The sequence below is a fragment of the Mytilus trossulus genome, chromosome 5 (genome assembly GCF_036588685.1).
Source record: "Mytilus trossulus isolate FHL-02 chromosome 5, PNRI_Mtr1.1.1.hap1, whole genome shotgun sequence".
NCBI classification, from domain to species: domain Eukaryota; kingdom Metazoa; phylum Mollusca; class Bivalvia; order Mytilida; family Mytilidae; genus Mytilus; species Mytilus trossulus.
In genome coordinates this window covers 60262841-60277667 of record NC_086377.1, presented here as the reverse complement: position 1 = coordinate 60277667, position 14827 = coordinate 60262841, and the positions used below count along the sequence as shown (strand labels likewise).

The 14827-nt window shown below is 34.1% G+C and overlaps 1 protein-coding gene across 1 annotated transcript; it reads right to left on the bottom strand.

The window, feature by feature from the left end:
* Positions 1–8621: 8621 nt before the first annotated feature.
* On the bottom strand, positions 8622–13658 carry LOC134718992 (zinc finger protein OZF-like). The gene is made up of 2 exons (XM_063581887.1): positions 11926–13658; positions 8622–11313 (listed from the first exon to the last, which is right to left on the bottom strand). Exon 2 carries the CDS (start codon positions 10624–10626, stop codon positions 9199–9201), a length of 1428 nt encoding a protein of 475 aa, XP_063437957.1. The 5' UTR covers positions 10627–11313; positions 11926–13658; the 3' UTR covers positions 8622–9198.
* Positions 13659–14827: the final 1169 nt, after the last annotated feature.

Sequence of the window (14827 nt, the reverse complement as noted above, 5' to 3'; positions counted from 1 at the left end):
CCAGTATGTGTATCCGGCTAAATACGGAATCGGCCAAGTTGAGACAGATGATGAGGTTTATGTCTAGTATGTATTTCAATCTATATACGAAATCGGCCAAGTTGAGACAGATGATGAGGTTTATGTCCAGTATGTGTATCAGGCTAAATACGGAATCGGCCGAGTTGAGACAGATGATGAGGTTTATGTCTAGTATGTATTTCAATCTATATACGGAATCGGCCGAGTTGAGACAGATGATGAGGTTTATGTCCAGTATGTGTATCAGTCTATATACGGAATCGGCCGAGTTGAGACAAATGATGAGGTTTATGTCCAGTATGTGTATCAGTCTATATACGGAATCGGCCGAGTTGAGACAAATGATGAGGTTTATGTCCAGTATGTGTATCAGTCTATATACGGAATCGGCCGAGTTGAGACAGATGATGAGGTTTATGTCCAGTATGTGTATCAGGCTAAATACGGAATCGGCCGAGTTGAGACAGATGATGAGGTTTATGTCCAGTATGTGTATCAGGCTAAATACGGAATCGGCCGAGTTGAGACAGATGATGAGGTTTATGTCCAGTATGTGTATCAGGCTAAATACGGAATCGGCCGAGTTGAGACAGATGATGAGGTTTATGTCCAGTATGTGTATCAGGCTACATACGGAATCGGCCGAGTTGAGACAGATGATGAGGTTTATGTCCAGTATGTGTATCAGGCTAAATACGGAATCAGCCGAGTTGAGACAGATGATGAGGTTTATGTCCAGTATGTGTATCAGGCTAAATACGGAATCGGCCGAGTTGAGACAGATGATGAGGTTTATGTCCAGTATGTGTATCAGGCTAAATACGGAATCGGCCGAGTTGAGACAGATGATGAGGTTTATGTCCAGTATGTGTATCAGGCTAAATACGGAATCGGCCAAGTTGAGACAGATGATGAGGTTTATGTCCAGTATGTGTATCAGGCTAAATACGGAATCGGCCAAGTTGAGACAGATGATGAGGTTTATGTCCAGTATGTGTATCAGGCTAAATACGGAATCGGCCAAGTTGAGACAGATGATGAGGTTTATGTCCAGTATGTGTATCAGGCTAAATACGGAATCGGCCAAGTTGAGACAGATGATGAGGTTTATGTCCAGTATGTGTATCAGGCTAAATACGGAATCGGCCAAGTTGAGACAGATGATGAGGTTTATGTCCAGTATGTGTATCAGGCTAAATACGGAATCGGCCGAGTTCAGACGAATGATGAGGTTTTACTTTATGTCGAATGTGTCTTTTTAATTCAACATGATGACTGAACATTTAACAATCAAGAACCAGTGTACAGTGGAGATCAGTTCTAACCTCTCATTAAATCTGTCAGAATCTGTCAGGAGAACTGTTCTAGGACAGTACGTAGAACTGTCAGCCTGACACCTTTTAGTCAGTTCTAGGTTAGAACTGTTCTAGCTAGAACTGACTTGGTCAGTTCTAGCTAGAACTGATTTGGACAGTTCTACCTAGAACTGATCCTGACAGTTCTACCCTAGAACTGATCCTGACAGTTCTACCTAGTTCTACTTCTAGAACAGTTCTGCGGTTAGAATTGCTTACAAATTCTACGGCTAGAATTGATTTATAAATTCTACGGCTAGAATTGATTTATAAATTCTACGGCTAGAATTGATTTATAAATTCTACGGCTAGAATTGATTTATAAATCCTACTGCTAAAATTGATTTATAAATTCTACGGCTAGAATTGATTTATAATTTTTAAGAAATCTTTTACTAAATATAAAGGCTTCGACAAAATAGCGATTAATATTATAAAGAGTTTTGCTATTTTGCCGGTTTTATTTCAAATTTTTCGTCGGCAAGAGAACATGTTTAACCCCGCCATATTCTGCATGTATGTGACTGTTCCAAGTCAGGAGCCTGTTATTCAGTGATTTTCTTTTGTTGATGTATTACATAAATTATTTGTTTTTCTTTCATTTTTTGAACATAAATTAGGCCGTTAATATGGGGGAGGGGGCATTATTATTTCAATTGTTTTACATTTGTCATTCCAGGAGTCAGGATGGCTCGTTTTAAATAACAAAATTAGCTTACCATCTATAATGTAATACATTGTTCCGGCGGATCCAGCAGTTTTAAAAGGGGTGGAGGTTGGGGGGTCCCAACCCAGGAAAAAAGGGGGGGGGGGTCCAACTATATGTCCCCATTCAAATGCATTGATCGTCCAAAAAAGGGGTCACCCCCTCTGGATCTGCCATCGATCCACTATAAACTTAAACTGACCATATTTGATTTCTTCATATATTAATGTATATACTTTTAGCTGCACATTGCAGGAATCCAGTTTATTTTAAGGCAAGGATACCAATTATATTGGCAAACATTAATGATTTCAAAATTTTATTTGCAATCAATTTATAATACTAACATGTCCTCTTTTAATTTAAAATATGGAATCTTAAACAAATGTGATATCTGTTTAAGAGTAGTTTTCTTACCTCGGATGGACCTGTTATACAAAAATCTTTTGACCGCATCAATCTAAACTGACCTTATTTGCTCTTTCTATCTGCAAATCTATATAGCTGCACAGTAATTCAGTTATAACTTTAGGTCAAGAGGGACTGTAATATACAAGTTACAGCAATATCGGAAAAAAATGACTTCAAATTTTTGTTCGCATAAATTTAAAGTGCCAGCATGTCCTCTTTTTATTCAAAGTATTGAATCTTAAACAAATATCAGTAGTTTTTATACTTCAGACTGAGTCGTGTAATAAAATCTTTTGACCGCATCAATCTAAACTGACCTTATTTGTTTTTCTTCCTGCAAATCTATATAGCTGCACAGTAATTATATATAATTCAGTTATAATTTTAGGTCAAGAGGGACTGTAATATACATGTACAAGTTACAGCAATATTGGAAAACAATGACCTCAAAATTTGTTCGCATGAATTTAAAGTGCCAGCATGTCCTCTTTTTATTCAAAGTATTGAATCGTTAACAAATATCAGTAGTTTTCATACTTCAGACTGAGTCGGGTTATAAAATCTTTTGACCTTTTGACCGCATCAATCTAAGCTGACTATGCGGTATGGGCTCTGCTCATTGTTTAAGGCCGTACAGTGACCTATAGTTGTTAATGTTTGTGTCATTTTGGTCTTTTGTGGATAGTTGTCTCATTGGCAATCATACCACATCTTCTTTTTTATATATAAACTGACCTTATTTGCTCTTTCTTTCTGCAAAGCTATATAGCTGCACAGTAATTCAGTTATAATTTTAGGTCAAGAGGGACTGTAATATACAAGTTACAGCAATAGTGGAAAACAATAACCAATGATGACCTCAAAACTTTGTTCGCATGAATTTATAGTGCCAGCATGTCCTCTTTTTATTCAAAGTATTGAACATGTTGAATCGTAAACAAATATCAGTTGTTTTCATACTTTAGACTGAGTCATGTAATAAAATGTTTTGACCACATCAATCTAAACTGACCTTATTTGCTCTTTTTTTCTGCAAATCTATATAGCTGCACAGTAATTCAGATATAATTTTGGGTCAAGAGGGACTGGAATATACAAGTTACAGCAATATTGGAAAACAATGACCAATGATGACCTCAAAACTTTGTTCGCATGAATTTATAGTGCCAGCATGTCCTCTTTTTATTCAAAGTATTTAATCGTAAACAAATATCAGTAGTTTTCATACTTTAGACTGAGTTGTGTAATAAAATCTACTGACCATATCAACTAAAACTGACCATATCTGCTTTTTTTATGCAAGTCTATATAGCTGCACAGTACTTCAGTTATAATTTTAGGTCAAGAGGGACTGTAGTATATAAATAACTGCAATATTGGAAATTAAAGACCACAAAAAAAAAATTCATTGATTGAGAGTGCATTTCCTACTTTTATTCAAAATATCGCATCAGAAACAAACATCGTTAGATTTCATATCTGAAATTATTTGTCTGCATCGATCAAACCTGACCATATTTGACAGCATCAACCAAAACTGACCATATATGACTACATCAGCCAAAACTGACCATATTTGCTCTTTTTTATGTACCGTTAACTCTTTTAGTTGCATAGTAAATCTGTTATATTGTTATGTAAGAATTGATTGTATAATACAAATGATAGAAATATTGGAACACCTAATTTCTTTTGCATCAATTAACAGTGTCAGCGTGTCCTCTTTTTAATCAAAATATTGCATCATAAACAAATTTCAGCAGTTTTCATACCGAAGACAGACTGGTATAACAAAATTGTGTGTCTGCAGCAACTAAAACTGACCATATTTACACTTTATTAGATAATTATATAGCTGCATAGTAAATCACTTATAAAATTGAGAAAGGAAATGGCGAAAGGTGTCAAAGCGACAACAAGTTAACCCGACCAAAGAGCAGACAACAACTGATCACGATGGATAGTATAATTCAAATGACAGCATTTCCTCTATATAATATTCAAAATATTGAATTGCTAACAAATTTCAGTAGTTTCGATATATCAGACTGAGTTGTTTTAATAACAACATTATTTGACCACATCAAACAAAACTGAACATATTTACTTCATCATGTAAATAAATACATGTATGGCCTCATTGTAAACCAAGAATATTTCTATGTCAGGATAGATACTGCATGATAAAGACAATACCAAATTTCAAAATCGATTTAGCGAGCCCTTATTTCCTTTTTGTATCGATAATATTATTATTTATTAAGAAATGACTGTAATATTTTTTCTGTCTATGAAGAAATAACATAAAAAATTTGGTGCACACTGAATAACGTGGGTAGCAGTTTTTTTTAACAGTGTGCATGCACCACATTTTTTATGTTATTTCAAATAGACAGAAAAAAATATTAGTCATTTCTTATAATTTAATTCTAACTTCCAATTTAAACCTTGGCAAACAATGAAAAAACGTTGATGACGATACGGTCACATGACTAACTTTTATCTATGGGCTGATAACAAAATAACGTCAGCCAATCAGTGACCCGTTACATCCAAAATTAAATTATTAAATAATGAATCATCACAAAAGTGACTTTTTAAGTCAGTGTAGTTCATGATGGTTTTTTTTTTAAAACAAAACTATTTAACGGCATCATCCAACACTACCATGACTACATGACTGATTCATATACTTTATTTTAAAATGAAAAGTACATGTATGAGAAATTCTCTTCTTGGAATAATTTGAAGGAGGAAAATGATTGGTTTTGGTTGTAGCCTAAAGTCCAGTGGCAAATGTTTCATTCATGTTCACATTGAGTATATTTTTCTGACGTTCCAACTTCCACACTCCCAGATTATTTACGAGATAATGCAAATGTAGCCTACATAGTTTTTTTACGTTTAACAACACTTTTTTCGTTAAAATATCCCATAATTCATCCACTGTACAATTTTCGTTTGAACATTTGTCAAAACAGAATCTTAAATCATGAATGTAAATCCAAGGTAAACAGTGTAAATTAAGATTAAACTTCCATGAATCAAATGCAGAGTTTTATGAAGAGACTGTTAAAGACGGGGAACGAAGAAACGTAAACAATGATGTTTTCTATGCAATCTTATAAAAATGTTTCTCCGATGAGTTGGATAACCTTCAATTCACTTCGATATGTGTACATGTAACGTTTGATAAGTAAAAAATATAGAAAATCTGCTATTAAATAGCAAAGTAAATGGAAGTGATTTATTTCTTCTAAATTCTTTTAAGTGCCCTTACTGTAGTGACGTCATTTAGAACTGTTCTACAGTCCTGACTGATTTAGTCAATTCTGCTGACAGTTCTACGGTTAGAACTGATTTAGACAGTTCTACCTAGAACTGATTTGGACAGTTCTACCCTAGAACTGATCCTGACAGTTCTACCTAGAACTGATTTAGTCAGTTCTAACCTAGAACTGATCCTGACAGTTCTACCTAGAACAGTTCTAGGGTAGAACAGTTCTAGCTAGAACTGTTCTAGGACAGGTTAGAACAGTTCTATGACAGATTATTCTGACAGTTCTAATGAGAGGTTAGAAGTGATCTCCACTGTATATAAAGTGCGAATCCAGCTAGTTCATTTTTACTGTTATATGCGGGTATGTCTTTTGTAGAATAAAGGATCATGGGAAAGCTGTATTTGTTTACGGTTTGAAAATATCAAGTTAAAAGTTATTAAGTAAAGTTTTAACATATTTTCATTGTGATATGTCTTTATGATATACAAACATAGCATTAAAGTTCAAATAGGTGTTATAAAAGCATCATAACATAGCATATCAATTATTGAAAGCGATCCATTTTAACTATAGATGCGATGAATTATCACTGTTAGTGCAGTTATTATTAATGTAGAATTTTCAAAGATGCGAGGAATTTTTATTGTAGAATTATGTGATAAATGCACTTGCAACAAATGAAAAAAAACTTAGTTGATGACTTTAGGATTTATGATACATGTATTTTCAAATTGAAATCAGACTCCTCATTCATTCCTCATCAAATATATAGCAAATATATAGTCAGTGGGCCCCTACTTATGAAAAATTCTAGATCCGCGAATGGATACTACCGCAGAGGTAAAACCATGCATATTTGGGTTATTGTACATGAAATACATGCTACAATTCATTTTTGTTGATTTTAGACCCTTTGGAACTCTATGTGGGCTATTTCAGCAACTAGGCAAACAATCCCCAAACGAATTCCAAATATCTATATTAAAGGACTTTTGTCTATAAATTTGGACCCCACAAAATTGAAAAAGGGACCAAAAATATAAAAAAAATGCATGCATCGGATACATTTGTTATTAAAGGCATGACTGTAACAATAGGATGAATATACAAAAATATCTTATTCTGGGGTCTCATTGGGTGTTCTGATCCCGAATCATGCTTACTGTTTTGTCAGATTCCCGTATTCCGCTTATTGTTTTGTCAGATTCCCGCATCCCGCTCATACTATGCAGTTCTAACTTTTTGTAATTAGCCGTGTCCCGCTAGACTTCGTTTCCCGTTTTTCACTACACAATCATTTGACTTTCACCTGTCACGCTTGCAAAAAATCGGCAATCCGGCGTGACCCAAATGCGACCCACTACTTTACTCTATTTTGACTCATATTAAGCCCATTATAAATATATTGAAAAAGTAGCGTAGATTTTTGTATCCCTTTTTATCCCGTCTTGTTTCGTTTTTGAGCCATATGTAGATGTCGTATGTGACAATGAGACAACTCTCCATCCGAGTCACAATTTATAAAAGTAGACCATAATGATTATACGTCAACATACGGTCTTCAACACGGAGTCTTGGCTTACACCGAACAGCAAGTTATAAAGGGCTCCAGTGTAAAACCTTTTAAACGGGAAAATAAAGGTGTAATTTATATCAAGATGTACGTAATTAGTAGTGAAGTGTCATGGAAATGGATAAAAAATAAGGATAAAGATCCCTATACGCTTTATAAGAAACTAAATGGAATACATTTGAAATAAATGTTATTTCTATTGAATTTATTAGAGTGTTTTAAAACCAAACTTTCCTCCGTAAGTTAAATTTTATCAAATCTTTCTCATACTTTAAATCTATTGTTTGAGCAAGTCGGCTAAATTAAGGCTTTACAGCTAATTTCCTAATGCATGTAAAGCAAAACTTTGGTTGGCTTGCTTGCTTTGTTTGTATAATTGTTTATACAAACTTTGTAAATAAGATTGACAATTTTAAACAATATGAATAGGCATAGTTTAAACTGTATTTTTAATATTTGAATAAAATTGGGTGTTATCATAATGATTATCCAATAAAAAAGCAAGCAAATCAACTAAAGTCTTGCTCTACATGCTTAAAGAAATGAGATGTAATAGATAAAAATAAATAAATTATACAGTGAAAATGCACCGCATATACAATACTAATGATTCGCTCCACAGTGAAAATAAAAGAATAGTAAATGTTGTGGGGTCCATTATTCGACAGTGAACATGACTAGCATTACGAAATCATCATAGTGGAATTTAGTTAAATATGAAGAAACTGAATGACAAAACATATTCTACGTTATACAACTTTAATAATTGTATTAAAATGAATATTTTTTACTGCAACAACATCTCACCTTTTAGTTATAAAGCACCTGCACGATCTGTTCGTAAAATGTCCTAAATATTCAACTATTTTGGTATATATTTCACAACTGGGTGGCTTTAGGCGCGATAAAACCCCGCTCGCATCTCTAACTTTGTTTTATTAGTATCATGTATTTCTGAACATATACATTTTAACTAATTTTCTACATTTTCTTCAAAAATTAAAAAAAAGTTCGTCTGTTTATTTATTATTCTACATTAGACATTTATGGCATATACAGTAAAAATGATATTTTAGGATCCGCACTTTACATACACTGAGAACTATCTTTAAAAAAGTAGTATCTTTCTATTTACATTAACCAAAACCCCGCGGAAATCTCACATGTGTGCGTTCTAAAAGTTATGGAAAAATTATATAATTGTCCCGAATAAACAGCTGTCATGGATCCAAAGAGCTATTTGAGAAACAATTATTTTAATAAAAAGATAAATCTTTGCAACATCTAGTTCAAATATTTATAGTTTTTCACTTGCTTTCCATCACGATATAATTTTCGAGACGTTTTTTCAAACACAACCACCAAATCACCCACCATGACAGCATTTTGTCCAATCACAGAAAGGATTTTCGAGCATGCGTATTCTGTTGCCATAGTTAAGCGTCATTAAGTTGAAAGTGCATAAACCGAAACTATACCGACTACGTTGGGAAAAAAATACGAACAGTCGTGAGGTTGATTATCACCTACATTTTATCTCACGTCAATCTATCAGTAAATTACTATGAGGACAAAACATTTACACATACATTGTACATCACAGTCAAGTGGCTTGTCACCTGTATGAGTTATAATGTGACTCTGTACACGTTTACCCCTACTGAACCTTCTAAAACATACATCACAGTCATAAGGTTTGTAACCTGTATGAGTTCTCATGTGTCTCTGTAAACTACTATGCTGATTGAACCTTTTACCACATACATCACAGTCATAAGGTTTGTAACCTGCATGAGTTCTCATGTGTCTCTGTAAACTACTAAGCTGACTGAACCTTTTACCACATATATTTCAGTCATGTTGTTTGTCACCTGTAGGAATTTTCATGTGTCTTTGTAAACTACTTCGCTGACTGAACCTTTTACCACATACATCACAAACATGCAGTGTATCACCTGTATGAGTTCTCATGTGTCTTTGTAAACTAAAACGCTGACTGAACCCTTTACCACAAACATTACAGGTATGCAGTTTATCACCTGTATGAGTTCTCGTATGATTCTTTAAAGCACCATATGTGCTAAACCCTTTGGCACATACATCACAGTCATAAGGTTTCTCCCCTGTATGTGTTCTCATGTGAATTAGTAAATTAGAATACCGACTAAACCATTTATCACATACATCACAGTTATTAGGTTTATTACTTGTATGTATTCTCTTGTGTCTCCGTAAATCATACACATGAACGAACCCTTTACCACATACATCACAGACCTGCGTTCTACCACCTGTATGAGTTCTCATGTGCGTCTGTAAACTATTGCGTTGAGTAAACGCTGTACCACACACAGCACAGTCATAAGGTTTATCGCCTGTATGTATTCTAATGTGTCTCTCTAAGTTACTATGCTGGTTAAATCCTTTACCACATACATCACAGTCATAAGGTTTATCGCCTGTATGTGTTCTCTTGTGACTCTTTAAGTTGCTATGCTGGTTAAATCCTTTACCACATACATCACAGACATAAGGTTTATCGCCTGTATGTATTCTCTTGTGTTTCTGTAAGTTACTATGCTGGTAAAATCCTTTACCACATACATCACATTCATAAGGTTTATCACCTGTATGTATTCGCATGTGCTTCTGTAGATTACTATGCTGACTAAACCCTTTACCACATACATCACAGCCATGAGGTGTATCACCGGTATGTGTTCTCACGTGTCTCTGTAAATTATATTGTCGACTGAACCTTTTACCACATTCATCACAGCTATAAGGTTTATCGCCTGTATGTATTCGTTGATGTCTCTTTAAGTCGCTACCTTGAACAAATTCTCTCGAACAAACATCACAGCTATAAGGTTTATCGCCTGTATGTATTCGTTGATGTCTCTTTAAGTCGCTACCTTGAACAAATTCTCTCGAAAATTCATCACAGTCATGTGGTTTATCACCAGTATGTGTTATCGCGTGTCTCTTTAAGACGCTACCTTGAACAAATTCTCTCGAACTAGCATCCCATTTGTGTAGTTTCTCTTCAGTATGTTTTATCGCGTGTCTCTTTAAGTCCCTACCTTCAACACATTCTCTCGAAGTAACATCACAGTCATGTGGTTTATCTTCAGTATGTGTTATCGCATGTCTCTTTAAGTTGCTACCTTGAACAAATTCTCTCGAAGTAACATCACATTCGTGTAGTTTATCTTCCGTATGTGTTCTTTCGTGTGGATTATCGTCGATTTTTACTAAATCCTCTATACCATACATCATGTGGATAAGGATTATCTCCAGTCGAAACGAAGTTGTAGTAAAATAAAATAAATATATATTAAGAAAAAATCAAATACTAGTATTGAATGACCAAATGTTTGAATGGTCACAATGGTCAAGCACAATGGTCAAGCAGGTTCCTCAATCGTTTAGGTTTCAATGTGAATACGAACTGCATTTTGACAGTAGTTTTTAATCATCCTTGTTCTGTACAATGTTGTTAATTGTCTGCAGGCTAAATTTGAGTAAAGGTCGCTTAAATTTTTGCCAGTGGTCACTTCTATTATTGTTTTATTCACAATATGACAATTTGACCGAAGGTTACATGATTGTACGAATGTCAACAATGATTGTAAAATAATCACCATCCGACGATTGCACTCGTCTAAACTCGGTCGATTCCGATCATCTATAGATCTAACTACTAGTATATAGAACGAAAGTATCGGGTTCACTCGAGAATTGCCAATTGACGACAACTTGTCCAAATTGTAAATGATGATATTAAAACAAAATGTGTAGACTATAAATTAGGTGCACACTTGTCTGTGTGTATTTAGTAAGTTTTTATCCAATTTTCAGTGTTTTTCTCATTACTTTTAAAGATAAGCGTCGTCTTTATTCATAACACTACTGTGCAATGTTCTATGCTTTATTGCTATTCAAACCCCCGGAGAGGGTACAAAACTACAACATAAAAAATACAATCATAAGTAAAAGGTATTTAGAAACAAAACATTTTCCAATATTTCACATAAAAATAATCATACTAAAAAATGTAACCAAAATGCAAAACAGTACTAACAGTGCTTTGATTGTGTAAAATTACATAATAAAGTTTTAGTCCAATCTTTAAGATTTCCTTGAAAATACATGTAGGTGTAATGTTACTTCAAATATCAATGCGGAACAAATCATAAATTGCTTGAAATGTAAAATGTCTCTAGAATAAAACATCAGTAAATGATGTACCATGTAAAATTTATCCTGTTATGCATGTTATGTGTGTAAAAATATTTGAGCATAAAATGTCTTGATAATACAAGTAATACTTTGTCTAAACACATGATACATTCATTTCAATTATATCAAAAAGTTTCATACAAATAAACCTGCACAATCGTACAAAAATAACTTCAATTAATGTTACAGATTTCCCGCAAAGTTCAATATTTAGGACGTTCCTTGTCTCATTGAAATGCACCCATTTTACAGATAATTGTAACGCCTCGATATTATAATGTTTATAAAAATACACTAATTAATCAAATATCACCAATAAAAAAGGTATAAACTTACTTCATGAGGGGCCAACACCTAAATTCTATGTTTTGTGACAAAGCGTAATTTGAACATCAAACGTATCCGGTGTCATATGACTAATAACCAAAAAACGGTGTTGGTAAAAATTTAACCATAGCAAAAATTAAATCCGGGGCAGCACAACTACATAGATCAGGTTTAAATCGACTTACTTCTATAAGGTGCAAATTTTAACAAAATTTAAATCCTCTCTCTGAAAAAGAATTGAAACCTATTTGTATGTATAGAAAAAGCTCTTGATTTGAGAGACCACCTTTATAATAGGTGGTATATATAAACATATATTGGTGAGAAAAAATATGAAAATTTAAAATATTATGCTTTATATGTGAATGGTATCGCTATGAGTTTTTAGTGTTATAGTATCCATAGAATATACTTAGAATGTTAAGGTACATGTATCATTGTAATTCACTGACTTATGACCGGTTATTACAGACCATCTATATTTGATTTGAATGTTACCGTGAAATTGTTTAAATGTAACTATAACTGTTAATTTTTGGATCAGTGGCGTGCTAGGCGAAAGTTCGGAAGGCAAGGCTTCAAAATCGTTTGTCCACCAAAAAAAACCCAAACACAATAGAAAACAACAGATAAAAACGAGCTAGGGGTATGAGAGAGAGAGAGAGAGAGAGAGAGAGAGAGAGAGAGAGAGAGAGAGAGAGAGAGAGAGAGAGAGAGAGAATAAATAGGCACTGTGCGGTTAAATAAGACAAAAAAGTTGTAGAAGTCAACGAGTTTGTTAGTCTTGTCAGTAAGTCTTCCTGCCAATTGTAGTTTGGTTACCATGGTAACCTCCGACCAATCAAATTTCCAACTAAGACAAAAAAAAATGGTTGCCTGGAATTAACCAATAAAAACTGTCTGCCACGAATTAGCCTATAATACTGAAAGTGGTGATAAATACCAAAAAATGGCTGTCGGAGTGATCGCAAACTGTATTTTTATGCCCCACCTACGATGGTAGAAGGGCATAATGTTTTCTGGTATGTGCATTCGTTCGTTCGTCCATGCCTCTGTCCGTTTGTTCGTTCGTCCGTCCATCTGCCCCACTTCAGGTCGAAGTTTTTGGTCAAGGTAGTTTTCGATAAAGTTGAAGCCCAATCAACTTGAAATTTAGTATATATGTTCCCTATTGTATGATCTATCAAATTTTAATGCCAAATAAAAGTTTTGCCCCAATTGCCACTTAAGATAGAAAATGATAGTGCGAATGGGACATCTGTGTACTGTGGACACATCCTTGTTTAACATTCATTAGTGTCCTGACAATTTTCAATATCACAAGGACCATAGGTACCACTCCACAGTTAGGTGTGTAGTTTCGCATTTTGGCCCCTGTGGATTTTTAAAATATGAGAGCTAGTGTGAAATAAAATTCATTTTTGGATAGCTGAGTACTAAAATACCCTTCGTATTGGGTTTATATGAACATCAAGATTATGTAATGCATGTAATATAGGCTGTTTTCTGTATGACAGTCCGTATTTGCATGCCCATACCATACATTGGTCCGGCAATTATTGTAATGTTTTTTTCCAACTTTTTGTGGCACGAAGTTTGTGATTAGATTTTACGAAAAAATGAGGCGAAAGACACCCATTTTTTATTTGATCATAAGTAAGATCTATGCAAACAGTTTCTAAAAAGGTATCACTTAAAGGCATTGAAATTCTAGTTTGATCCAAATTTTGGGGGGATATGTGACATCCCCCCCCTTTTTGCAATATTTTATTGTAAATAAATGCAGAATGTTGCCATGGATACTGTAACGATTTCTCCCCTTAAACCGAGTGGTAAGTTTAAATGAATAAGGAGGCTCGACCGAACATAATTTGCATGGATCCTTTGAGTTGGTATATGGTTGAAATAATAACTAAGTCAGGTATAAAGTTCAGATGCATTTTATATAACATCTATATAATCAAATATTTACAATTGATCATAAAAACATACAGTTATATTTATATACAATTTGCCGTAATCGTCTCAATAAAGGTTTATCTCTGCTAAAGTGAAAGTAGGTTTCCAGAAAACCTCCCTCATCGTATTTATAGAAAGTTGACTAAGTGGAACGACAGCTGACGGGACTTTCCCGTAGGTCGAAGGTCGTCTTCTTCTTCTTCAAAACAATTGCCATGTGTAAGAAGGTTGAGTTTTCTTAAAACCATTAAAACCTTCACACTAAATTATAAAGACATCAGGACAGCATTAGTTCCGACTGCTCTTGCAGGCGGTGAGAATAATTCTGAGACTAATTCTAAAGTTCGTTTCGTCAACCTTCTATCTATAATTTTATCGACCAATCAAAACGTTTGTTATGTTCACAGGCAATCTCGTGTATTAGGCCGCCAATACACAAATAAATATGGCTTCTCTTGTAAATAAACTATGGCACTGCTGGTATTTAGACGATTACGGCTAAAACACAAGTTATTACATTAAGAAAATAAATAAGCTAATAAGGTAAACACATAACCACATCATTTATCATAAAATATATGCCAACCAACGGTGAATATTCTGTACGAGGTGACATTCCATCGTAAAAATAGCGTTGCGAAAACGTAAACAAAAACAGCTGACTCGTAAAATTACAACTGTAAACTATGGAAAACACGAGTTCCATTAATTTAATAATACGATCACTAAATCGTAACACAGCCCCCTAACCACTAGGCGTTTGTCCTCAAATGCACAGAAACTACCTATACATTAATTAAATTAATCCACTAAATAATTGGTTGGCTCAAAACTTGAAAACAAAATCCAATAAGACAACCCTGTCTTATAATACAATATCATCATCAATATGCACAATAATATCTTTTACGAAACACATATAAATAAATATATAACACAATGTTCATTTCTT